Raw genomic sequence first — 27,637 nt, 5'->3', positions numbered from 1 at the left:
TGCCTCTGTTCTATTCATTCAAATTATTCTTATATTCCAAAACAATGAGGCTTCTAAACTGGTGGAATGTTGCCAGGAAATTTCAACAGAGTTTGAAGGCAACATGACCAAAAGGCACAGTTGAAATTGGCTTAGGGGATGAATGGGCTCCTTATCAGAGCAGCTGAAGGCTGTATATAATTAACAGCATCTTTCAACATTCAAAGGGCTGTATATAGAACAAGCAGGCCCTACAGCCCCACTAAACAGCAACCTCCAGCTTCTGGTACCTTAAAATCCACAAGACCTAAACAAAAAGACAGCCCCAAGCCATGACTAGAAGGACACGGATACATTTTAGTGATACTAGCAGGGCTACAAAGCAACAGCTAATTAATGTTAATTATCTAGAACAATTCTGTGAACAAGAGCATTGAGATTTCAAATTAGCCAGCTTTCATCAAAAATATAAAATACCATTTATGAAGATAACTTTATATTGGAAATTACTGATTTAAGAATCTTTCTCATGTCATTTTAATTTTTAAATGGTGTGAAAATGATCTACTAACCTCCCTTTTTACATGATGAATTTAATTCAATTTAATTCAGCTTGACTATTTCTGTAAGAAGAGTATTAAATTCACTCTAGGGCAATTTTTAGGTTTTTTTTGAAAAAATACATTAAATACGTTTCACTCATGAACAGGTACAAAACAACTAGAACCAAAAGAGACCCAAACCCAGAGGAAATTTCATTAAATAAATTTATTTGTTAAAATAATTTAACTCCAAATACAACTGTTGAATTTGCATTGAGTTATAACTACAATTCATGTTTTAATTGAAATGTCAAGGTTTAACAACTGACATTGTTACAAAACAATAAACTGTTGTTCGATTTTAAATGGTCAGTTGTATTAGAGCTCAACAATTAACTGTGAACTATATTTATCTCTGGGAAATCCCAAATCAATAAGGATAAGTCTGTTTCCAAAACCCACTGCAGTCATTCTTGAAACCCTGATCAAGATTTAAGAGATGCACAATGACACGTTAAAAAAAAAAAAAAAAAAAAAAAGACCCCCATAGTCTTTAACATTTGATTGGCTAAGGAGACAATTAAAGCTTACCCAAGTGCTAACACAAGACTACTGAGAGGAACAAAAAACTAGAAAACAAACAAAAAACCAATGGCAACAAGCAAAATAAGCACTTTCATATTCATACATATAGACAATACCCCCAGTGGGCAACTTCTGAAAACAAACAGCAGACACCCTTAGGCAACATTTCTTTATACAGAAGAGCAAATATCAGTAGTTTTACCACAGAAAAGTGATGGCAACTGTAGCGATCAGACTCAAAATTTCAGTCCTAATTCTACAAACCAAAGGAGAAAATCATCAAAGCACCTTTCAATAGTTTAAGGAAGATTTTATGTAATACTTTTGATCAGATGCTGGCTTGTTTTGTATAAGTTGAACAAAATGAAAGGCATCAGTTGCCATCACTATCACAGCTTAAAAGAACCAAAAAAAAATGTTGCAATATAGAACGAAAAAAACTTAAAAAATGCTGCCTTTGTATAAAAGTAAAACGAGATGAAACAGAAAAAAAAGAAAACCTTATCATAGTAGCTAAAGAAAAAGTGGGTCTTTGGATCAAACCATAACATTTTTAAGGCATGTTAGAAAAACTTTCACTTATCTAGTTGCTAGTCTGATCAGGGCATAAAATAAATAGTGACCCAAGGGTCACCAACTTTTAGCCACTATTATTTCATGTGCCAACAAATTTCATCTTCCTGTTCTTAAGTGTTGTATTAACGTCTCAACAAACACATTCATTCAAGCTGAGATATCCATACCAGATGAAATACCAACAGTAAGAGCACACAAGCGTTTCCACATTTCTGCGTATCTTTGATGCTTTGTCCCTAAATATTCAGGGCTGCGTGGAAACACTGATCAGGCAGCCAAATCAGTTATTAACATCTTTACAGTAAAAAACCACCTTATTGTCTGACAAACACGTCTAACTAAAACCCAAATTTTTAGATAACCTTTTCCACCTTATATCTTGCCATACCTTTCATATTATTTAACTTTTCTTGTCTGCATAGCAATCCACAATGTAAAACTGTAGAATCTTTATAGATGTTTTTAATATGTAATCTGTTGCCATAAATTGCTACCAAATATGGAATTCTAAAAAACAGAATCATTCTTAGAAGTTACAGGATTCAAAACTCAAACAGTGCACTAACAAGTATTTCTAATTCAGTTGATAAAATCATACTTCTTGAATCTTTGATTTCTCCACGTGATCGAGTCAAATCACCTTTTACGTGATGAAATTTATTTCAATAAAACTGGTCAGAACTTTCTGTCCTATAAACAAGGTGCTTCATAATTGGGGATCATAAAAAAAAAAACGATACTGAAGAATGCAAATATTCACAATTCAAAGACTTCTGACAACCATGGCCTGGTTTTACCCACAGATCTCTGTTCTCTCATCTATGAAAAGGACTATCCACCTTTTTTCTCTCCTCTAACCTTAATGTCAGGTTACTAAACACTTGGGGGGCTACCAATGATTTCAATAATGTATAAAAACGAATAATTTGAAAGAAAAAAAGGGTTTTGATACACTATATTCTGCAGTACAGATTCTCATTATAGGCAATTATCTCTGACTTGTGCCAAATTAGTAGGAACAATGAACACACATGCACACGCAAACATACACTCTTCGCTCAGTTACACACATAAGACCCGAGCTTACTTGCACAAGCGCGTGAAACCAACAACATGTGGGGCGGTATGTAGATCACAGGCTCAGTGATACTGCAGTTCTGAAGGCCAAATTTATCTCCAGAGGATCAGCTCAAGATACTCTCTTCAGCATTTGTAACTCTGAAGTTAGTTGAAAACCCTTCTGCACTTGATTGTAAAACTTATGAATAGGTTTTTCCGTGTGCCTTTAGTCGTGCAAATGATAAATACTTTACGGCTATGAAAACCAAAAATGTCAGAACTTGAGCACCTTTTCAAAACAAAATATTCACTCTAGCTTTATTTGCCACTTCAGTAATCAGGGCAAAATTGTTATAAGAAAATCTTTATATAATTCTCCAGGAAAAGTAAAGGTTTTTTTTTTTTTTTTTTTTGTCTCTTAACTTCCACTCTATAATTTATGTTCTACTTTTAAGCCCAAATTATTTCTCATGGTTATTCAATTTTTTAAATGCCTGCGATAAAGCTCTGCTATAGAAAACTTGATTTCGAAAGCAGGTTAGCCGAGAATCACACCACAACCATAGCCCTTAAAGGCAAGAAGGAATTTGCTGCTTTAACGAACGTAAAAATGCAAGATATCTGTACTGTCTTGTGAGGTTTCTGCAAACGGGAACATGTGGATGCAACATGGCTTCGTTTTCCTTACATGATGGTACTAGTTAATCTACTAGAACACTTCTCGTTAGTAAGGCTACACAATCTCTTTCCGTCACAGTTGCTTCCTTCTTGTTCAGTAAAGTAGTAAAGACCATCCCTGCTTAGTTAACAGAGGGTGGGTTTGGGGTTTTAATTCGGCTCAAACCCTTGTAAGAGTCTCCACTTTCTGGGCAAAGCAGGTGATGACACATTCTAACACTAGGCTGTATTTTTACACAACCTGTTGTGACTTTTGCTCTATCAAGGACTGATGTGTGAGTTAGTTCCGTGTCACAAATTAGGATAACATCTACAATTAAGCATCGATTTTGAAAAACAAATATGTCAGCTGAGCAAAGAATCTCTCCCTGTAATGCTGTTGGCAGGTCAGCTGTTGTTATCTTACTTGACGTGATACATTGGTTAGATGTACTATCTCAGTTCCTGAAATTCAGTACTCTTGTAGGAAAATATTTCTCCTTAATTTTTTTTTTAACAGAAGACAAAATATTTTAATTGTAAGTGGTCACAGGAATTCTTCTGGTTTCTTGCCCATGATTATTTTTAACATATACCATAGTTGCTTCTGTCAACTCAGTGACAATGCAATGATAGCTTTCAAAGGAGAACACTCTGTAGATCGACTTGGCTATGCCTGAAGCTGCAGGTGCCTAGAGAAGACTGAGGACCACGGTGAAGACTGGAGTTACTGAACCCATATGTTACTCAGAGACATCAACTGACCATCACTGCTCCACTCTGAACAAGGACGGCTATTTCACTGGAGATTCACACCACACATCCTGCAAGCTCCACTGCTGAGCAGACGAGGTTGGTATCGCCTACGATTCAGGGCAGCTCCTGACCGGGACAGCCACGTGTGAATGCTACTGGATGTTACATGCAGAACAGCATGGGTCATCCTTGTCGGGCTGCGCGGCATAGTTCATCTGCCTCACAATTTCTGCAAAGAGTTCGTCCACCATTGTTTTACTCTTGGCAGACGTCTCCATGAAGGGGCAGCCCCACTCTTCCGCAAGGGCTCTGCCTTCACTGGAGGACACTTCTCTCTCACTTTCCAGATCTACTTTGTTCCCGACCAAGATGACTGGCACCTTCTCATACCTACGAGAGAATAAACAAAACACACAGATGTTGGAGAAGTTAGCATGAAGTTAAACAGGTAAAGTGTATTTTCTCTTTTTTCTCTATATTCTACTACAAATATACTTTTTAGTTACATGAAAAATTATTTGCTCCAGTTGGTTTGACATTTGCCAGAAGGCATTTAGAAGCAGCTCTCATAGTAGGTCATAAATGGGTTTTTCAAAATGATGTTTTAAATTAATCAATTATACATCTTTTAAAATCAATTTACCTTTCTAGATATACTTGGAAAATTATTCTCAGAATCTCAGAATAAATCCCTTTTTATGGATTAATTTAAACTTTTTTCATTATAAGAGATGCTTACAAAAATTCAGATGATGAGGTACTAGCTCTTGTGACTAAACGAATAATTTATAATTTTATATAATTTCAGCATTTTACTATGTTCTAGAAGTATACAAAACTGATCATGTTCTAACAGTTCCTAAATAAGAAAAAAGCTAGTAGAACTCATTAGGATGAAACCCACCAAACACAACTACACTCTATCCCTTTACACAAACTGTTATAGATTAGCCTGTTGAAAGACAATCACGGTTCTTTTCAGCCTGACAAGGACTTAAACATTCCAATCATTAGCTTTATTTGATGTTACCACTTCTTTTCCTTCCTAACTAGAATCAGTGTGCTACAGACTAAATGTGTGTCCAACCAAAATTCATATGTTGAAACCTAATCCCCAAAGTGATGGTGATGGTATTTAGGTTGGGCCTTTGAGAAGTGATTAGATCATGAATGGAATTTTGTGCCCTTATAAAAGAGACCCCAGAGAGCTCCTTTGCCCCTACAGCCAAGTAAAGACATAGTGAAAAGATGACAGTGTATGAACTAGGGAAGTGGGCCCACAGCCGACACTGAATCTTCCAGAGCCTTGACCTTGGACTCCCCAGCCTCTAGAACTGGGAGGAATAAATTTCTGTTGTTTAAGTCATGCAGTCTATTGTATTTTTGTTACAGGAGTCAGATGGACTCAGGTAAGGTGTCTATAAGTAAAGATGTTTGGAAAAAACTAATCTCATAGACAAAAGATAATATGAAAAGAACAAAGAGGTCCTAAATCATTTTGGTACTAAAGATGATTCTCTCTACAATGATTACTCATGGTGTAAAAATACATGGTGCTACTCTGTATATTTATTTACTATTTGTGTTTATGTTTGTTCTAAGCAATGTTGCTAATACATTTGTACTTTATACATCATTTTAAAAGCTTTTTGTGATTTTAGGATAAATCAATACCTGTGTCTGTACTTACCCCTAAGCAGAATGCATCTCTAATTTATAAAGGAAGCAAACTGCAAACCTGCACACAAGTGATAACAAATGTGACTAGATACAGCTAATCCGTTAGAAGAGAAAGCTACCCATAGTCAGGATTTACTGAGGCAGGATTTGTAGAGCGTTTTTATCATTCAGGAAACTGAGTAACAGGCTGGCAGCTAATGTTAGTGACAGTACTTCCACAACTTCATCATCCTCGCGAGATGGTTCATCTCTACTCACCCTAATTTATAAAGCAAACTATATTCCCAACAGAGTCTCTCTGTTTTTCTTTGGCACAAGATCAAACTGAGAATGGTCTCAACAACAGGGCACGCTCCAGGCAGTGTGCCCCTTAGAAATCTGAAATACACAAGCAACTTAAAAATGAGTGGGGACAGTGGGGATAACAATATCAAAGGTAAATCTAAGATTTGGATATTATCATTTTGCTAGAGATGGATCTGGACAATTCCAATTTTTATCAAAGGACTTTCCACGCATTTACTGTATTTCAGCGGTGCCTAGGCTTCCTGATCTCAGATCATACTGAGAGCTCTGAACATATGACACAGGAGTTTTTCACAGCTTCTAGGACCCTCACATACAAACAATTATGTGTACTCCTTGGCCTCTGGGAGGACAACGGCAGTGAGAATGAAGCTGCATTACAAACACTATAAATCAGTGCTTTGCATACAAGCCCTCTTGGCCTGCTGTACAGAGAAGCTTGGCAAGGAGCTGACACGGCCAGTCCTGTCGGGACAAGGTCAGTTCCTAATCTGTTTTACTTACAAAGGTATAACTGCATTTTGTTTTTCTTATAAGAGGCTATACATCACTGTGTGTTTAAAACACTTTGTCTAGAAGTGAAGTAACATAAACGTTAATAAAATTAAGTAAAATTTATCGATTAAATTTAAGTTAAAATTAATTTCAATCTCTGTTTACAATACTTAACAAAAAGGAAAGTGATAAGGCATCCCTTTCTATTACTAATCAAGTGATAACTGTTTTAAGGAATACTTTTTAGTTTAAATATACAGTATAATATGCTTTATACATAAAGAAATATTTCTTACTTTTAATTAAAAACTACAAATATGTGGATTTTCAAAACGTAAAAAAACCAAATCATTAACCATTGTATGATACACTGAATCAAGAATCTGAATAAATCTAACAGATTCTCAAAAGGGTAATAACTAGAACACTGCAAACATAGGTCCACTTGCAACAGTATTTAATGATTGTTAAACCGAAATGTCCACTTAGTCGTATCAGAGACCTTGTCCATTATATCACACACTGAATTCAGTGGTCTTTCCTAAAACCAAGATGCTAAAGATGCTAGAGAAATCCAGATTAATATTCTCAGAAGGCTTTAAAAGACTGAGTAGGATGTTTAAGAAAAAACGGTATTATGTACATTTCAGAACACCCGACGGTGATCAATTTCGTGGCTCTTTCGGTTAACATAAATACATGCGACAGGATCTGGAGGCTCGGCTTCCAGTCGGGCCACTGAGAGGCTGCAAGACTGGGCAAATCAGTTACTCTACTCGCCCGTATTTCAGTTCCTCATCAGTAAAGCAGGAGTAAGAACATCTGTTCCCACTTAACACACAAGGTTGCTGTACCGGTCACGTGAGAGAACCTAGGAAAAACCAAGTGCCGGATAAACGAAGGGTGGCGTCCTGTCCCCTCCTCCCGCTGATACGAGACCACGGCCTCAGGAAGTGTGACGCAGGAGGGGGAACTGGTGGGCGGGGGTGAGGAGTGCGAGGGAGGGCGCACCAACCTGGGCGGTGAGGACGGGGGCCAGAGGCAGGCCTGGAGTCACAGGGATAAAGCAGCGCCCTGACAACAGCCTCTTCTACTCTACCCCGCCCGGGCTGAGCATCGTAACCACAGGGAACAGGAAAAGCAGAAGAGCCTTCTCCTAATGTGGGTGCCTGTGGCGAAGGGGATCGGAAAAGGCGCTGGCTTGGGATGACAGACTTGGTCCTCTGTGTGGCGGAAAGATCTGGAGAAACCTGGATCCTCCTTCGGGAAGGTGAGTGAGAAAGAAATGGGACAGCAGCAAAGGATGAGCTTGACAGTAAAGCGAGGCTGTGAGGAAACTGGCTCTGCTCTGCACTGTGGCTATACGGTATATTAAGAAACAAACAAACCGATAACGCCCGGACCAGGACTCCAGTTCCAGAACTGCCTCTCGCCAGTGCTGTGAAGTTAGAAAATTAACTTAATCTCTACGTTCCGTGGTTTCTTGGACCATAAAATGAGCTGGACTAGCTAATTTCGAAGGGGTTCTTAAGCCCTGAAGTTGAAAGTCAGCACAGACACAGCAGGTCACTCCCAAGACAACACGTATCACTTACTGAGTGACTGCTGAGAGCCCAGCACTGCTCTAAGAACAGCACCCAACGGGCTGAGCTTCACAAGAGATGCGGATGGACGCCTCAGGAGTAAGCCCAACATGCAGGGGTAACCGCGTCAGATTCAGTGGGGCGAAGTCCCCAGGCAGCAGAGCTTTGCGACTTGGCGAGTGGAGCGGGTGCTCAGTGCATTCCGCCTCCCAGGAAGGTGGAGATGCACGTGGGGCCCCGGCAGCTCCATCGCACTGACACCACTGTTCAAACACAGAAACGTGGGATGCTTTTAGCTGTGCGAGCACTGAAGGCTCTACGGAAAACTGCCTGCCGCTGCGTAAGTAGTGATAAACAGTCAATGTGTTGTATATTTATTCATCCATTTAACACGTTTATTTAAGGGCCTACTATGTGCTAGATACTATTCTAGGCACTTACGATACATCAGAGAGTAACACAAAGAGCTCTGCCCTAGAGTCTAGCAGAGGAGGCGGTCACCGATAATACACCCAAGTAAATACGTAAATTATTGGCTTACTAAATGGCGTTAGGTGCAATGGGAAAAACCTGCAGAACAGGGAGGGGGCTGGGAGCACAGGTGCTACTTTAAACCAGATGAGCAGAGTGGGCCTTGTTGGGATGGTGGCATGTGAGCCAAGGTGTAAGGGAGTTTGCCAAGCAGGTATCTGGGGAAGAGCACGCCAGGTAGGACTCAGGCCAGGCAGTGTGAAAGCTGGTGGGAGTGTGTGTGATGGCTGGGGGCCCATCTGTATAGCCTCCTGCCACTCCTGCAGCCAGAAACCCTGCAGCACAGGAAACCTGTTCACTTCAGGCTAAACAGAACTTTGGAACCTGGGTGGCAAAAGTGGCCTCAGAAGACAAACGTGATGCCTGCGACAGGGCCAACTAGATTATCTAGGAAGACTAGGCACTTGGTTGGCAGGTGACGGCAGTACTTTCATTTCATGCTCTATATTTATAATAGTTTCGTGAGTTGTCTTCATTTTGTCTCTTTTCTAAACACATCACTTGGGAACAAAGGTGAAGCTGCAAAATTCCGAAAATATTTAATTTATGTATTATTGTTAACGTTATTAAGAGCAGAGTAGCACGCTGTCCACATCTTAAACATCAGCTGGTTTCTCATCAACTTCAGCATAACTGCCTTGATGTTTCCTTTGAGAGCGGGATCATGCAGTGGCTTCTGCATCTCACTTTTATCTTTGTTTATACTCTGAGAACTCTTGTTTTATTAACATGAATGTTCGTGTTGTTTACCGTATCATGAGCATGATATATTAATATATAATATATTATTAATATATAATAATATATATTAATTATCAATAATTATTAATATATTAATAAATAAAATTAGTTCTTTTGAGCAGCTCTGCTTAATGCATTGAATGAAACATCAGAAATACTGGCGTGAGTATCACTTAGCTGTAGAATGTTGACGGCTTCTCAGTGAAGGCAGCTTTGTAAATATGAATAGTTCAAAGCATGTGATGTTTGTCAACAGTCTTTATGTAACTGCCTTGATATGGGTATATGTGTACGTATATTTTATTCTGGTTGTGTCAAACTCGGCTGATCACCAAAATAGCTTGAGAACTAAAAATACTGATTCCCAGGCCTGACTCCAGAGCTACTGAATCTGAATTTGTGGGATCAGGACTCAAGACCCTATTAAAAAATACCTACCTAGGGCTTCCCTGGTGGCGCAGTGGTTGAGAGTCTGCCTGCCGATGCAGGGGACACGGGTTCGTGCCCCGGTCTGGGAAGATCCCACATGCCGCGGAGCGGCTGGGCCCCGAGCCATGGCCGCTGAGCCTGCGTGTCCGGAGCCTGTGCTCCGCAACGGGAGAGAGAGGCCCGTGTACGCAAAACAAAAACAAAAACAAAAACAAACCTATCTAGATCTATAAGTTCTGAAGACTAATTGTGAGGTGCAGCAGGGCTTAGGAATCACTGACCTGATCTACTACATTGTGACCCCAAACAATACTGTATGTGTATAGCTCATGGTTTTGTACTGTGGCAAGTCCAGGATCAGTTCCTTCTTCCCTGCATTTATTCACCAATGGTAAGTTGTAGACAGATAGCACTATGCTCAGTTCCTTTAACTTCCTTTTGAGGGTGTCGCATTGTAGCATATTAAAAGAAGGCTATGCTTCACATGAATTTTACCAGGCTGCTGTCTTCTCAGTCACTTTTTCAAGAGCAGGTTGAAATATAATTCTCTTTAAATTCAGAAATGAGAATCGGAAAGATTTTTACTTACAAGGTCCCCTTGTTCAACCTTCCACCCGTTGTTAAAAATCTCACCTACCAAGAGGGTCTCAAGGCAGAATGTCAGAACACCTGATGCTTTAATCATTTCCATGACAACCTTACCAAATGGTTATATTTCAACATCTTTAGTGATGTGGAAATCATATCTCAGGCAACCCATTTTGTCCTTCCTGTCAGTTCTGTTAAATGTTAGTGTTAAAAAGTCAGTGCTAAAAAGTTTATCCCTATCTAATGAGCTGTGATCTGTAACACCTTGTCCCTCCTTTTACGCTTGAGAACATAGAAATCTTTTCTCCAAAATGAAAATAGCGTTTCTTCTCCATCTCCCTGGTCAAATAAGTAACACATAATGATTTTAAAAAACCCATGGCAATATTTAAATAGGTAAAGAGGAAACTGAAAAACATTCTTAATCTCACCTCTATGAGAATAATTGCTATAACTATTTTCATGTATATCGTTTCACTATTTTCCTATACATATCTATATAAATGTAAATTTTTATGAAAGATTATATCAGCTTCGATTTTCACTTATCATGGACTTTGTATATCAATAAGTGATATACATCATATTAATGGGTAAACAGTATTCCATTTTATAGAGCCTCTACGATAAACATACCGTAATTTAATGACTCCTTCTCCATTTGTGCATGGAGAGTTCCCCTCTACTCATTTTTTCCACTAACAAACAGCAATCTGATGAACTACACCTAGAGGTATAACTTCTTTCTCAAAGGTATGCATAATGTGTGCGTGTGTGTGTGTATGGCATACCATTTAAACCAGAAAAATCACATTTCTAGATTAGATAACCAGGTTGCCATGCACACATACATGCAGTCTCAACTGACATCCAGAAATTTATACCACAACCAACAGTGCTTAAGAGTGCCTGTTTCCCCACCCTTGGGATTGATATTTTTAATCTTTCCATAAAGTATTATGGTAGTTCTGGAGAAAGAGGACGGTTTTTGGCTAGGAGTTGAAGGCTCCTACCACAGCCTGCCAGCATAAAACATCAATACTTCTCGTAAGGATGGAAAACATAAGCTAAATAAGGCTTCCGTCTTCCTCTAAACTGATTTGTTTTGAGGTGACTAAATATTTCATCTTAAAAGAGCACTTCTGGTAATTTAGCTTGAGTAATGAAAGGAAACCGCAATTCTGTGCTGCAACTTTCTCTTGGTTTCAGACTGCATACTGAAGAACAGAGAGAAATCTGTAGATGTAATGTAAAAATTAAGTTAGGAGCATAATAACACTAAAAAGATACTCAAAGCTATCACGGATACTCCAAACCGATGTAGATAAAAATAATCTGTTTTAATAGAAATTAAGAGCTGACACTGTATCAGAAGAACAGTTTGATGGTGAGGGACCAAACTGATCATGACAATGCAACTCAGGCATTTTTTTTTTTTTTTTTTGGCGGAACGCGGGCCTCTCACTGTTGTGGCCTCTCCCGCTGCGGAGCACAGGCTCCGGACGCGCAGGCTCAGCGGTCATGGCTCACGGGCCCAGCCGCTCCGCGGCATGTGGGATCTTCCCTGACCGCGGCACGAACCCGTGTCCCCTGCATTGGCAGGCGGACTCTCAACCACTGCGCCACCAGGGAAGCCCCTCAACTCAGGCATTTTGAATGTTGTATTAAAAAACCATTTGAGGGAGAAAATATTTGCAAAAGCCATCTGATAAAGGATTGTTATCCAAAATATACAAAGAAGTCTTAAAACTCAACAAGAAACAACCCAATTAAAAAACTGAGTGAGGGCTTCCCTGGTGGCGCAGTGCTTGAGAGTCCGCCTGCCGATGCAGGGGACGTGAGTTCGTGCCCTGGTCCGGGAAGATCCCACATGCCGCGGAGCGGCTGGGCCCGTGAGCCATGGCCGCTGAGCCTGCGCGTCCGGAGCCTGTGCTCCGCAACGGGAGAGACCACAACGGTGAGAGGCCCGCGTACCGCAAAAAAAGAAAAGGCCGAAAGACCTTAATAGACATCTCAATGAAGAAGATACACAGATGGCAAATAAGCATGTGAAAAGATGCTGCACATCATATTTTGTCAGAGAAATTCAAATTAAAACAGAGATAACACTATACACCTACTAGAATGGACAAAATCTAGAACACTGACAACACCAAATGATAGATAGGAGCAACAGGAACTCTCATTCATTCCTGGTGGGAATGCAAAATAGTACAGCCACTTGGAGGACAGTTCAGTGGTTTCGTAGAAAACTACACATACTCTTATTATACAATCCGGCAATCCTTGGTATTTACCCCCAAAAGTGAATAATTATGAATATATAAAACCTGCATATGGATGTACATAGCAGCTTTATTCATAATTGCCAAAACTTGGAAGCAACCAAGATATCCTTCAGTAGGTGAATGGATAAACTGTGGTACATCCAGACAATGAAATATCATTCAGTGTTAACAAGAAATGACCTATCAAGCCATGAAAAGACAGGTAGGAAACTTAAAGGCGCATTAAGTAAAGGAAACCAGTCTGAAATGGCTACATACTGTATGGTTTGAATTATATGACATTTTGGAAAAGGCAAAACATGGAGACAGTTAAAAGATCAGTGGTTGCCAGGAGTTGGTGGGGGTGGGCAGGTGGAGCACAGAGGATCTTCAGGGCAGTGAAAATACTCTTTATGATAGCACCACGATGAATACATGCTATTAAACATTTGCCCAAATCCACATAACGTACACCACCAAGAGTGTACTAAGGTAAACTGCTGACTTTGAGTGATTATGATGTGTCAATGTAGGTTCATCAGTTTAACCAATGTACCAGTCTGGTGGGGGATATTGCTTATGGGAAAGGCAATGCATGGGTAGGCTCAGGGGCTATACAGGAAATCTCCACATCACCTTGAATTTGCTGTGAACCTTAAACTACTCTGAAGAAATAGTCTTTTTTTTTTTATTCTGTTATTTTATCTTATTTTTATTTTTTTGGCTGCGTTGGATCTTCGTTGTGGCGTGTGGGCTTTTCTCTGGTTGCGGTGCGTGGGCTTCTTATTGCGGTGGCTTCTCTCGTTGCGGAGCGTGGGCTCTAGGCTTGCGGGCTTCAGTAGTTGCAGCACGCAGGCTCAGTAGTTGCGGCACGTGGGCTCTAGAGCGTAGGCTCAGTAGTTGCAGTGCACAGGCTTAGTTGCTCCACGGCATGTGGGATCTTCCCGGAGCAGGGATCGAACCCGTGTCGCCTGCATTGGCAGGCGGATTCTTAACCACTGCGTTACCAGGAAAGTCCAAGAAATAAAGTCTTTTAAAAAGAGCTACTTGAGGACTAGGGTAGCCAAGTTGGCTTAAGTCCACTAAAGTCTTTATATCCCACTAATCAGGTAAAAACTCAGGACAAAATACAAACAGCAACTACCAAACAACTCTGAAAAGTAAAGAGAAGCAGGCAGATTGGAGAGGAGAGCCAATTCTTAGAGAGAAGACCCATACGGAGGTTGAATTTCCTAGTTTTTCCTCTTTTCTCTTGTGGCCTTGAGCTGAGGGTGGGCACTCAGTGGTATGCACACAGCCAGAACTCTGGGGGAAATTCTGTCTTTCTACCCAGAAGATCAGGGTAAAGGGATCTCTGTGAGCTGGAGTATGTGTGTGGGTGGGGAAACCTCCCTTTTTTCTTTTCTTTTCTTTTTATGTTTTAAGGGTTTTTTTAAAAAAATAAATTTATTTTATTTTTGGTTGCATTGGGTCTTCATTGTTGCATGCGGGCTTTCTCTAGCTGCGGCGAGTGGGGGCTACTCTTCATTGCAGTGTGCATGCTTCTCATTGCGGTGGCTTCTCTTTGTTGCGGAGCACAGGCTCTAGGTGTGTGTGCTTCAGTCGTTGTGGCACATGGGCTCAGTAGTTGTGGCTCACAGGCTCAGTAGTTGTGGCTTGCGGGCTCTAGAGTGCAGGCTCAGTAGTGGTGCTCAGGCTTAGTTGATCTGTGGCATGTGGGATCTTCCTGGACCGGGGCTCAAACCCATGTCCCCTGCATTGGCAGGCGGATTCTTAACCACTGAGCCACCAGGGAAGCCAAAACCTCCCTTTTTTCTTGTTTTTCCTTTCACAACTCACCTACAGTGGGCCCCTAGCAGAGCTGGGGTAGTGGGCAATGCCAACAGCTAAGACTTCATTAGAAATTTCTGGTTAGAGGAACTGAAAAAAGGGCTCCTTAAGGTCCAAAGAGAATGAGAGAAATCTTTAGTTTTTTTCCTTATTTTTTCTCTGTCCACTATGCTAGGAAGATGACCCGAACTGTGAGAACTGTGTAGCAATGCAGAAGGATATCAACCAACTTTATCTAATTAATATTTATAGAACACTCTACACCATAAAAGCAGAATACATATTCTAGTCAAGTGCCCCTGCAATATTCACTAAGACACACCATATTTTTGGCTGTAAAAACTGTAACAAATGTAAAAGAGCTGAAATGATATGAACTGTATTCTCGGACCATCGTGGAATTAAACTAGAAATCAGTAACAAAAAGATATCAAGAAAAATCTCCAGATATTTAGAAACTGAACCATATACTTCAAAATAATCCATGGGTCAAAGAAGACATCATTAAAAAATAAGAAAACACTTATTTGAATGAAAATGAAAATATCAAAATCTGTGGGATGTAGTTAAAGCACTGCACAGAGAGAAATTATAGCATTAAATGTTTATATTTGAAAAGAAGAAAGGTCTTAAATCAATGATCTGTGCTACTACCTTAAGAAACGAGAAAAAGCACAAAATAAATCCAAATTAAGCAGAAGGATGAAATAATAAAGAACAAAAATAAAAGAAACTGAAAACAGAAAAACAATATAGAAAATCAACAAAATTAAAAATCTGGTTCTCTGAAAAGACCAATAAAACTTTTAGCCAGATTGATCAAGAAAAAAAGATGACACAAATTAACAATACCAGAAAGAGGAAACTTAACTACACACCCTACAGACATGAAAGAGAATATGCTCCTGAAATAAACTTAGATGAAATGCATCAATTCCTTGAAAAAATTTACTTATATGATGTCATTCATGCTGCTCTTCTCAGGGGGTGACAGCAGCTCTCCACTACTGATCATATTATACCTAAACCCCTCTGTTTAGCTTTTTCAGGTTTCCAAACTCTAGCCCTTCATATCTAATTCAACTTTATCTCCTACAACTTTCCAAAGAGAATCTTCTGTTCTAAATTCTGTTTCCTTGTTCATGATGGTCCTCTAACGACAGAAGTCCCTACCAATCAAAATTCTAACTACCATTCGAAATTGAGGTCAAATTTCATCTCTTTTTAAAATCTTCCTTTTATAAATAGCTCATTTGGCTGAACGCTTATTTACATTTTATATCATTAAGAATTTGGGGTTCATAGGTTTTCATTAATTTATTTCTTGAGTATCTACTAGGCATTGTGTGAAGGACTGGAGATATAAGACAAATAAAATCCTTGGAGTTTACACTCAAGTTGAAGGTAACACTATAAACAAACAACCAATGTAACTAAAGACTGTGACAGCTGTTTCAAAGAAAAACAATATTGATTAATGTACAGTAACTTGGGCAGGCCAATATTACATGAGGTGATCAAAGGCGGCATCTCTGGGAGATGAATTCTAAGCAGAAACTTGAAGACTTGAGAGTTGAGTCAGCCATGGGAGTAAACCAGGAATCAAACATTTCAGCCAGAAGAAAATATAAAGGATAGGTTGTAGAAGAGTGCTAGGCTTATTCAGGGAACAAAAAGGAGATTGGAACGATTACAGCGTAAAGAGCAAGGGGGAAGAAAAGCATGAGGGATGATTGAAGAAGGACCTATGGCCACTATTGTAAGAATAGGAGAAAGTCACTGAAGGTCTTTTAACAAAAAAAAAATTAGGTGGTTCTATGTGTTAAGAGATCAGTGTGGTTAATGTACAGAAAATGTTCTTTAGGGGCACAATAGTAGCAGGAAGACAGGAGATGATTGTACTGTTCCAGGCAAAAGTCAATGATGACTTGGGATGATGGCAATGACAGTATTAAGAAATAAAACTTAAAATATATTTCGGAGGCAGCACCAACAAAGACATGATAATGGACTGGTTGAAGAAGACAGCAGGTAGTGGTCTGACAAAAAAGAGAAATCAGTAAGATTCATAGGTAAACTATTGCTTTTACAAGTATAATTTTTTTTTTCTTCTTCGGTACGCGGGCCTCTCACTGTTGTGGCCTCTCCCGTTGCGGAGCACAGGCTCCGGACGCGCAGGCTCAGCGGCCATGGCTCACGGGCCCAGCCGCTCCGCGGCATGTGGGATCTTCCCGGACCGGGACACGAACCACGCGTCCCCTGCCTTGGCAGGCGGACTCTCAACCACTGCGCCACCAGGGAAGCCCTACAAGTATAGTTTTATCTCATGACTAAGAACCTAAGACCCCAAGGGGAACTACCATATGCCTCCTATTACCCTGTTTCTAATACACTTGTACTGTGATCATGTTTAAAATTGTCTTGGTTATCAAATCACTACTTCTTACAAAGAAACTTGTAGTATACCATGGAGTTCTTAATAAACATTAAAAACAATCCCCTCTTAGCTTAAAATTCGATGATTTTCCTGTAGAAGTGGCTACTTCCTTTTCCTATATACGTTTAATTTTCTAAATATCCTACTCACTTCATGTTTACCTTAATATTATTCCTGGATTTCTACCTATCCTTTACTGATTTTACCTGGGAGTCTTGTTAAAGATGTATGCTGTTTCTAGATACGAACTTTTCTTTTACTATGTAAGATAAAAATCATTTGCCGCTCAAATTTCACCTTGTTGAAGGTCTTTCTACATACTCTCAAATTCCTACCAATAGACAAAGAGTAATGTTTCTGCCTTCTGCTTCTACCATACACTTGGATATTCTGATTATTTCTAAAAGTTTGTGAATGATAATTACCCAACACTATAGATGTATTTTTAGCTCTTTCCGAATTATTACTTTAATTAAGTCTTTAAAAATCTTAGAAAAATATTACATCAATCAACAAGAAGCTTCAAATACTTTTTTGATTGGAGGGACAGTATAAATAAATAAAAACTCCAACACTGTCCCCTCTTCTTAGGCCCTCCTAAGAAAGAAGAAGTTATACTTCTCCATATGGCCTTTTCAGCATTATGCTCTCCTCAGACCATTAAAAAAATTGTCTGGAAAATTCTACTGTTTCACGGGGTGAGGGAAAAGCGAAGAGGAGGGCAAACTGGTAAAAGCAGTCGTTGCTCTGGCCTCAACTAGGGAAAAGGTGAGTGGTACCCAATTTGTCCAAAGGCAATTGAAGGTGACTCAGCCAATTCCTTGAAAAGTACAAACTATCACAACTCATCTCATATGAAATAGCTCATTTAAATATCAATTTATCAATTATTATCCTATGCAATATGGTTTTAGTGTCAAGTGAAGAACTCTGTCTAGCCCTAGATCATGAAGATTTTCTCTAAAAGTTTTATAGTTTTGCATTTTACGTTTAAGTCAGATCAATTTTAAGTTAGTTTGTGTTAAGATGTGAGGTTTAGGTTATACATGCCTAACTGCTCCAGCTTTTTGTTGAAAAATTATCAAATACCAGAAATAAATCTAATCAAAGATTTAAAAGGCTTTTACAATGAAAATTACAAAACAGTGCTTAGAGAAATTAAAGAAGACCTAAATAAATGGAGGAATGTACTATTCACTGATTGGAAGACCCAACATTAACACGTCAATTCTCCACAAATTGATTTATGGATTCCACGTAATCCCAATCAAAATGACAGCAGATTTTTGATAATTTTGTGCGTATGGGGTAACTGACAGATGATTTTTGGAAATGCAAAGAATTCTATGGAAAAGCAAAATAACTAGAATAGCCAAAGCAAATCTGAAGAATTAAAACAAAGCTTGAGTATTAGATACCAGATATCAAGACTTATAAAGCTATAATAATTAAGATGGTGTGGTTTACACATAAGAAGAAACAGAAAAATGGAACAGAATAGAGGGTCTAGAAACAGACCTACACATACAGATTTGCCTGATTTATGACAAAGGTGCATCTACAATTCATTGGGGAAACGGTCTTTTAAATAAATAGCACTAGGTCAACTGGATAGCCATGTTGTAAAAACCAAAAACCAAAACCCAAAGAAACCTTGAACCCCCCCCCATCTTACACCACTAACACAAATTACAGATGAATCACAGAATGAAAGTCAATATACCTTATAGAAAGAAATATGGAGGATGAATCTTCATAACCTTAGAGTGGACAAAGATATATTAATTAGGACACAGAAAAGAACCATAAAAGATTAATAAAGTAGACTTCGTTAAAATTAAGAATTTATGCTCATTAAAAGAAACTATTTAAGCAAGTCAAAAGGTAAGGCAAGATTGGGAAAAGGTATCTGCAATACATATATCTGACAAAGGACTTCTATCCAAAATGTATAAAGAATTTCTACAAAATGTAAGAAGACAATACAAGTTTTAAGTGGACAAAACACTTGAGCAGGTATTTTTTAAAAGATATGCAAATAGTCATTAAGCATACAAAAAGGTATTCATCATTATACACCAGGGAAATAAAAACTAAAATCAAAATGAGGTACCACTAAAATCTTATCAGCTAAGCTAAAATTTTAAAAGACTGACTATATCAAATGTTGACCAGGATGTGGAACAACTGAAACTCTTATTGGGGGAAGAGCAAATCGGTAGAACTACTTTGGAAAATCATTTGGCAGTACAGTTGACCCTTTAACAACTTGAGGGTTAATCTGCTTATAGCTTATAGTTGGCCCTCCGTATCCATGGTTCTTCCACAACTAACTAGGGCTTCAACAAACCATGGACTGTGTAGCACTGCAGTATTTACTTTTGAAAAATATCTGCATATAAGTGAACCTGCACAGTTCAAATCCATGTTGTTCAAGGGTCAACTGTATTTACTAATGCTGAGCCTATGCATTTATGACCCAATAATTCTACTCCGAGGTATACACCAAGGGACAGTGTACATATATGCACCAGAAGATATGTACTAGAATGTTCATAGTAGTGTTAATAATGATAGCCATGATCTAGAAACTACCCAAATACTTATCAACAGAATAAATAATGAAATCATACAAGAGGACTACATACAAGGGGACTACTGTACCTCAGTGAAGAATCAGCTACTGCTACAAGCAACATGGATGAATCTGACAAAGAGGATGTTGAATGATAAAGGCCAGAAGCTTAATAACAGACCAAACTGATCTGTGCTGGTCTTTGAGCATGGAAGTGACAGGGATGAAACATGAGGGAACCTGCTGTGTTGCTTGAAATGTTTGTCCCACATCTTCATCCAGGACTTGGCTACCTGGAGTACGCATCTAGCTGTCTAATCTTAATTTGTGTACTTCACTACATGAAAGTTATACATCAATAAAAAAATAAATTGAAACAGAAAAAAATCAATAAATGAGATAATTATCTAAATGATTTCCTCATTGAAATAGGAATGGTAAAATAAACTTCAAGACAAACGGAGTGAGCATGCATGTTGGTTATGGGGTGCAAGTCACACAAAGTGCATGATAAAGTCGATCAGTTAGTATATTATTCAGCTGAATACTGCTAATCCATTTTAAATTTCTGTCCACGTCCTACGCTGTTTATTTTATATTCAAGACTGGCTAAAGACTGAAAGCATAAGGAGTACTATACTAAAGTATATGTTTTTGGAAATAAAAACGATAATAACTCTGAACATTTTCTTCACCATCAGTTCTATAAATTGCATCCATCTGACCACAGTTCTTTTCAGGCATATCAAGATGCCACAGTATGGCAGAGAACTTCAAATATCCATGTTAGAAACAGAAAATATAATCATGACCACATTCAGTCTGGCTTTTTATTTATTAGAAATGAAGATAATCTGCCCCAGTCATGTGTCATAGGTGAGGAAGTGTTTGCAACTGGAAGCCTTAAACCTTGTTATTTAGAAACTAATTGCAAAAATATCTGAATAAACCAGTTGATTCCCATTTTTGTTTAAAAAGAAGCACAATATCCAAGATAACCAAAATAAGGCAGAGGAAAGCAGTTGTTGGTCCACGTTTGATACTTTAACGTGTAGTTAAATTTCAATCTGCATATTAATGTATATTCAGTCATCAAATAATCTGTCAACAAAGTATGCATCTTCTTACATAATTTAAATAGCAGGGAAAATTCAAGTTTGGACACCTATTCGAAAAACACACAGCTGTCATCCGTCTAAGGAACAGAGGTCTTCAGACATAAAACATGCTTTTTATCTTCAGTGAGAGTCGAAATCTAAAAACCTCTGCATTAAAAAACAGGTCCAACTATTGTACTTGAAAAGACTAAATTGAGTCAATTGCTCAGGAAAACGCAAGTTATTTGAACTGTTATCTAAATTTATATCAAATTATAGGATATACCTTCTCAGCATCCCCTCAGTTCAAATTCTTGGCAAAAATGCTGATGAATGAAAATTCATATATATCTGATACACAGTTAAAGTTCAGTTACAAGTACTTCTTAAAAGTTACCTCTGACTGAAAAAGATTTAAAGATGCGTCAAAGCTAGAAAGAGCTAAGACTTTTTAGAAACTTTTAAACTATGACCAGAAGAGTATTTTTCCTGGGGTATTTTCCTACTGTTGTAGTAAGATCTTAAAATATTTATTTCCAAATCACTAAATACAAACAGCACCAAACAAAACTAAAAACACGCTGAATCTCTAGAAAATGCAGGTTATCAGACCAGCAGAATTAGCTCTCCTTCTCTCCAGCAATAAGCAGCTCGGGGGGACGAGCGTATCAATTATGCATGACAGGTTGTAACTCGTTGGTTCAACTGGCATAAGTTTGACTGGGGATGTCTATTAAAAAGTTTTTTTTTCATTTGAAGCGGGAGAAGTAACAGGTGACAGATGGCAAAGGCAAAACAAAACAAATGCACAATGAAGAAAGGAGCTGGAAACTACCATTATTGGCAGAGATTACGGTGCCCAACAGCAGCCAGTGGAGAATGATGAGCTACCGACATTTTGACAGGATTCAAGTCAACAGCGAATTAAAAGAAGTTAGAAACAGTTGTAAGAAGTCACTGTGAGAGTGAGGGAGAAAGGGTGGTAAGCAAAAGTCTTCACTAGTCTCTAAAGTAATCAGGTTTGGGATGAGAGACTGTAACAATAGGTCTGGAACAGTAGTGATTACAGGGGACAGGCAGGGTGAGGATTATTGGATGTGAGAAAATCTGTTCCTTCATTTTCATTCCCGCTACAAAACCCCTTTCATTTCCAAAACAAGTCATACCTGAGCTATGCAATAGTCTCCTAACTGGTCCCACCTCCAATTTCTCACCCCTCTCTTCTATCCTATATGCCACTTCCACAGTAGTTATTTTAAAGCCCTGCACACGGTTCTCTCCCCATCCCCCCAAACCACGACCTAAGAAAAATATGTGATGGCTCTACAAGCACTTGATAAAGGCTAGCTCTACGTTAACAGTCAAGGTCAACCACCATGTGGTCACTGGCTAAAATCATGATGGACTGCACCGCAAAGGGGGGAGAACTGGATGTCGATTTAGTGGACCTAGAAAGTCTGGCTGTGCTCCCTCAGATATGTCATGTGACCTCTCTGAGCCTCATGTTCCTTATCTGTGAAACAAACATCACTGATCCTTAGGTATTATGTTATGGAAGATGACGGTGATGACTTTACTAATAATAGCTAGCATCTGTAGAGGGCTTAGGAGGTACCAGACACTGCACTAAGCAGTTTACATGAATTATCCATTGAAGTATTATGGATACTGTAAAATACTATTGTTACATGGTAACAAAAACTGTTACATAGTTATCTTATTTCCTATCTCCAGCTTCCATTCCCTGGCAGGATGGCCAAACCTAACTTTCTACTCTAAAGACCATTAGTTCTTATGGGAACAATGTAAGAAAAACAGGATAGATACTATTGCCTCTGATATCAGAAGCTGACAATTTACCATCTTCTCTGAACAGAAGTATCTTTCCTTACTCTGTTCGTCTTCTTGCTCCAAGCACTGCTAAGTCAAGTTACTAGATATGAACCATGGCTCTGACGTCCTATAAAACAATGTGGGATAATAAAAAAGAAAATGGAAACCAAACAAAACTGAAGAGAATTAGGTGTTCTGAGATAAAGTCTTGCTTCTGCTTTACAACAGCTGTGTCACCTTTAAAGTTAGATCTGGGACCTCAGGAAGGCAAGGGCCATGAATGTTTGTTTGTTTGTTTTCTTGCGGTACGCGGGCCTCTCACTGCTGTGGCCTCTCCTGTTGCAGAGCACAGGCTCCGGACGTGCAGGCTCAGCGGCCATGGCTCACAGGCCCAGCCGCTCCGCGGCATGTGGGATCTTCCTGGACCAGGGCACGAACCCATGTCCCCTGCATCGGCAGGCGGACTCTCAACCACTGCGCCACCAGGGAAGCCCCGTGAATGCTTTTTTATGTAGCTGTATCTCCGGTGCTGGAATCAATTCTTGACGCTTATAGCCATACAAAATAGAATGAATCAATGAAGTGATTATCTTCAAATATGACAGTTTTTGTATGTAGCCCACAGTGAAAATGTCACAGAAACAATGCAAACATATCCATGGTCACCAGGCTAAAAAAGCATTTTGGATGTACACCGTCTAGAATGCTTTATTTTTTATTCTTTATCATGCTTTCCATTAGATGCCGAAATGCTTAAATTGATTTGCAATATAAGGGTTCTCCAGATATTCGGAAAGAAAATGGTCAAAATCCATAAGGTAATGAACTGAAGGGACCTTTATTCCTAATTCAACATTTACTGGATGCTTTCTTTGTGCCAGGAGCTGGATATCAAAACTGAAGCAGACTACCACCAAATACATACATGGAAGAAGCTTTCTTTGTTAACATAAATTAGATGGTATATGTCAACTACTTTTAGAAAGAATATACACTGTGGGTAGAGTGAATGGGGATGGGCAGTACAGACTATTACAAGCAGTTCCAAAGTGTATACACATATGCAGATTTTTCTGCTGAAACTAAACTTTAATATGTTATATTCTAATAAAATTAAATATGATCTTCAAAGTGCAGTTAATCACATGTGGGTGTGAACGGTAAAATGACACGGGACAGATACAGTGTGAAGTCAGTTGGTAGATGCCTGTGTCAATCTGCCACCTTTTAAGAGCTAAAATACATCTCCTTTCACTCACTTGTCACTCATCCTCATTACACATTCTTTAAAGATCTTAACAGAGAAATCCGAAGGATCAATAGTACTCTTATCAAAATAATTTCTAAAATATCAACATGTTCACCTAAAAATGTTGATAACTATTACTGCACAAAAAACTAGCCCCAAACTAATGGCTTAACGTAACCATTTTATTCTGTTTCGTGGTGGTGTGAGTCAGGAACTTGGGCAGAGCTCAGGTGGCCAATTCTTCTGCTCCATGTGGCACTGGCTGGGCTCACTCAGTGGTGTTCAGCTAGGGCCGGCCTGGGAGGAGTCTCAAAGCTGGCTTCGCCTCAGGCCTGGCCCACTGGTGGCCACAGCTAGAAAGGGTACCTCCGTCTCTCTCTCCACACAGTCTCAGGGCTTTTTCATGTGTTCTCCAGGAGGGTAGCTGGACTTCTCACACGGCAGCTCAGGGCTCCAAAAGACCACGGTGGAAGATGCTTTGTCCTCTTAGAGACTAGGCCCCAAACTTGCTTAGCATCACTTCCACCATACTTTCTCGGTCAAAGTAGTTACAGGTCGGCCCAGATTCAAGGGAAGGGGAAACAGATCCCACCTCTCTCTGGGAGTCATGTCAAACAATCCACAGCCATCTTTAGTCTAGCATGTTTAGTAAAAAAGATGTCACCTTTTTAAAAAAAATTAATTAATTTTTGGCTGCGTTGGGTCTTCCTTGCGGTGCGCAGGCTTTCTCTAGTTGCAGTGCGTGGGCTTCTCATTGTGGTGGCTTCTCTTGTTGCGGAGCACGGGCTCTAGGCACGCGGGCTTCAGTAGCTGTGGCGCAAATGCTTAGTTGCTTCGAGGCATGTGGGATCTTCCTGGACCAGGGCTCGAACCCATGTCCCCTGCAATGGCAGGCAGATTCTTAACCAATGTGCCACCAGGGAAGTCCAAAAGATGTCATCTTTTAAACTGAATAAAATTTTCAGTTCATGAGGATCTGCTGCCCCAAATCCAGAAATGTAATACAGGAGGATGTTGGCCAAGTCAAAGGAAGAGACTGTTTATACAGACTGGATATCACAAAAATACAAGTAAAAATGGGATTGAAATTGACATAATTCTAAAAACAGGGAACTTAAGGTAAGCGCCTAGAGGGACCATATAATTTTTGCCAAGAGACACTTTTGAGATGGAAAGGGGCACTGTAAATAAATGTACCAAGGCAACGGGTGTAAACCTGAACTGTCCCAGGTAAAGAGACATACGGCCACCTTTGGAGAAAAGGGAACAGATCAAAGCAGTGGTACTTATTCAAAGGAAATATTTATGGAATTGTTAGAAGCTAGTCAGTACGATCTAGAAAGGCTTCAGTACTTATGATTTTAACAGGATGCGCTGATGAGAGCAACACAACAAATCTTCTTCCCCCAAATAGTCCCTTCCTCCGTAAGTGTCCAAGTATTTCTTTCAGTAAAACCAGATGATGTACTCAGGGTAGCCTGAGGAATGAACAACGTCATCAAGAGTGGCCTTTTCAGGGTTTCCCTGGTGGCGCAGTGGTTGAGAGTCCGCCTGCTGATGCAGGGGACACGGGTTCGTGCCCCGGTCCGGGAAGATCCCACATGCCGCGGAGCGGCTGGGCCCGTGAGCCATGGCCGCTGAGCCTGTGCATCCGGAGCCTGTGCTCCACAACGGGAGAGGCCACAACAGTGAGAGGCCCGCGTACCAAAAAAAAAAAAAAAAAAAAGAGTGGCCTTTTCAAATGGCTGTACCTCTGGGAGGCCTCCAACCACCCAACACTCTGTTTATATCCTTCCTCCCTGAAGGGGGCAGTATGCTGACACTGGTTGATGGCCATTTGAGAGCAAGAACAAGTAGAGTTTATGCAAACATTAAGCTCTTTAATGCAAGACCACTGAGAAAAGTTTCATGCCATCAGTATTATGTGTAAACTGATTAATCATTGAAAAGTTATGTTCTCATCTCCAGCTCTTCTAAAATAAACTTAAAAATTGTCCTGTCTAGTTAGTGTTCATATATGTACGCACTTGTCTTACAACGAGCACCCAGCTCCTCACTATGCCAACGTGACTGTGACTGACGGACAAAGTTTGTTTGGAGTGTTGGTTCACGAAGCAGAAAACAGTCCAAGTGTATGTGGGTCATCTGGGTGGGTGGGTGGAGGATTATATTTTGGATGGCACAGTTTTTGTTTTTTTTTAATTAATTCATTTTTGGCTGCGTTGGGTCAAACCCGTGTCCCCTGCATTGGCAGGCAGATTCTTAACCACTGCGCCACCAGGGAAGTCCTGGATAGTATAGTTTTATATGTACCATATTTGGATATTTCAGCTTCACTAAATGCAAAGACAAAAAAACTGATATTAAGATAAAGCTTATTCTTTGTTTCTTAATCTACATTAAACTATCCCTGATAACGAACTTTTATCTTTAGATAATCTCCCAGCTATCTTCCCTGGGTACTAGCTAATCTATGCTGTTTTCTCTCAGTTATCCATAAATCGGTTTATTTTTTTTAATGCTTTCTAAGATAACAATTCTGCTCAAACCATTCAACAACCAAATACAAAGTAAGATTTCATTTCCAGGGAGGATCAAAATGTACTAAATATAACAAAGCAAACATATGATTGTTGGCATTAGTCTTACACACAAATTTTGACCTTCTATAATGAGTTAGAATGCATCAAAAAACCTTTAGAAAAGGTGAGAGAAACAGGTGAGGGGGATTAAGAAGTACAAACTGGAAGTACTGGAAGTTACAAAATAAATGATTCAGAGGTATGAAATATACAGTATACATTTGTACAGGGGAATACAGGCAATAATAATGCAATATCTTTGTATGATGACAGATGGTAACTAGACTTATCATGGTGATCATTCTGTAACGTATTGGGTTGGCCAAAAGGTTCGTTCAGATTTTTCCATAAGGTGGGTCCAGTAGCACTTAGTTGTCTTTAACTTCATTCGAAACAACTTTGTTAGACTGTATGTGACAGCTATCGTATCAGCATGCATTTTAAAAAAGACATCAAAATTGGTGAATTTTTGTGTAGCCATTTCAACGTTGAAGATGGAGGAAGAAAAGCAACATTTTCAGCATATTATGCTTTATTATTTTAAGAAAGGTAAAAACGCAACTGAAACACAAAAACAGATTTCTGCAGTGTGTGGAGAAGGTGCTGTGACTGATCAAACGTGTCAAAAGTGGTTTGCGAAGTTTCGTGCTGGAGATTTCTCGATGGACGATGCTCCACGACTGGGTAGACCAGTTGAAGTTGACAGTGATCAAACTGAGACATTAATTGAGAACAATCAGGATATTTTGAGTATGTCCGCAGGAGACAGCTGACATACTCAAAATATCCAAATCAAGCATTGAAAATCATTTGCACTGGCTTGGTTATGTTCATCGCTTTGATGTTTGGGTTCCACAGAAGTTAAGTGAAAAGAACCTTCTTGACCACATTTTCACATGCGATTCTCTACTTAAATGTAATGAAAACGTTGTTTTTAAAACAAATTGTGATGGGCGATGAAAAATGGATACTGTACAGTAATGTGGAAAGGAAGAGATCGTGGGGCAAGTGACGTGCACCACCACCAACCACACCAAAGGCCAGTCTTCATCCAAAGAAGGTGATGCTGTGTATACGGTGGGATTGGAAGGGAGGCCTCTATCATGAGCTCCTTCTGGAAAACCAAATGACTAATTCCAACAAGTACTGCTCCCAATTAGACCAACTGAAAGCAGCACTCGATGAAAAGCGTCCAGAATTAGTCAACAGAAAACACATAATCTTCCGTCAGGATAACACAAAACCGCATGTTTCTTTGAT

The 27,637-nt window shown here is 39.4% G+C and overlaps 1 protein-coding gene across 1 annotated transcript in view; it reads right to left on the bottom strand.

Moving 5' to 3' along the window:
• Positions 1–763: 763 nt before the first annotated feature.
• The window catches only part of RAP2A (RAP2A, member of RAS oncogene family), a 40,540-nt gene continuing 13,666 nt past the window's right edge, over positions 764–27,637 (bottom strand). Inside the window, exon 2 of the mRNA XM_082859574.1 lies at positions 764–4,544. Coding sequence (XP_082715700.1) covers positions 4,307–4,544 — 238 coding nt within the window. The 3' untranslated portion in view covers positions 764–4,306. The remainder of the gene's footprint in view (positions 4,545–27,637) is intronic.

Source organism: Leucopleurus acutus, assembly GCF_964270905.1.
Source record: "Leucopleurus acutus genome assembly, chromosome: 18".
Classification (NCBI taxonomy): domain Eukaryota; kingdom Metazoa; phylum Chordata; class Mammalia; order Artiodactyla; family Delphinidae; genus Leucopleurus; species Leucopleurus acutus.
The sequence above is the reverse complement of the archived record's forward strand: the minus strand, read 5'-3'. Positions and strand labels throughout refer to the sequence as shown.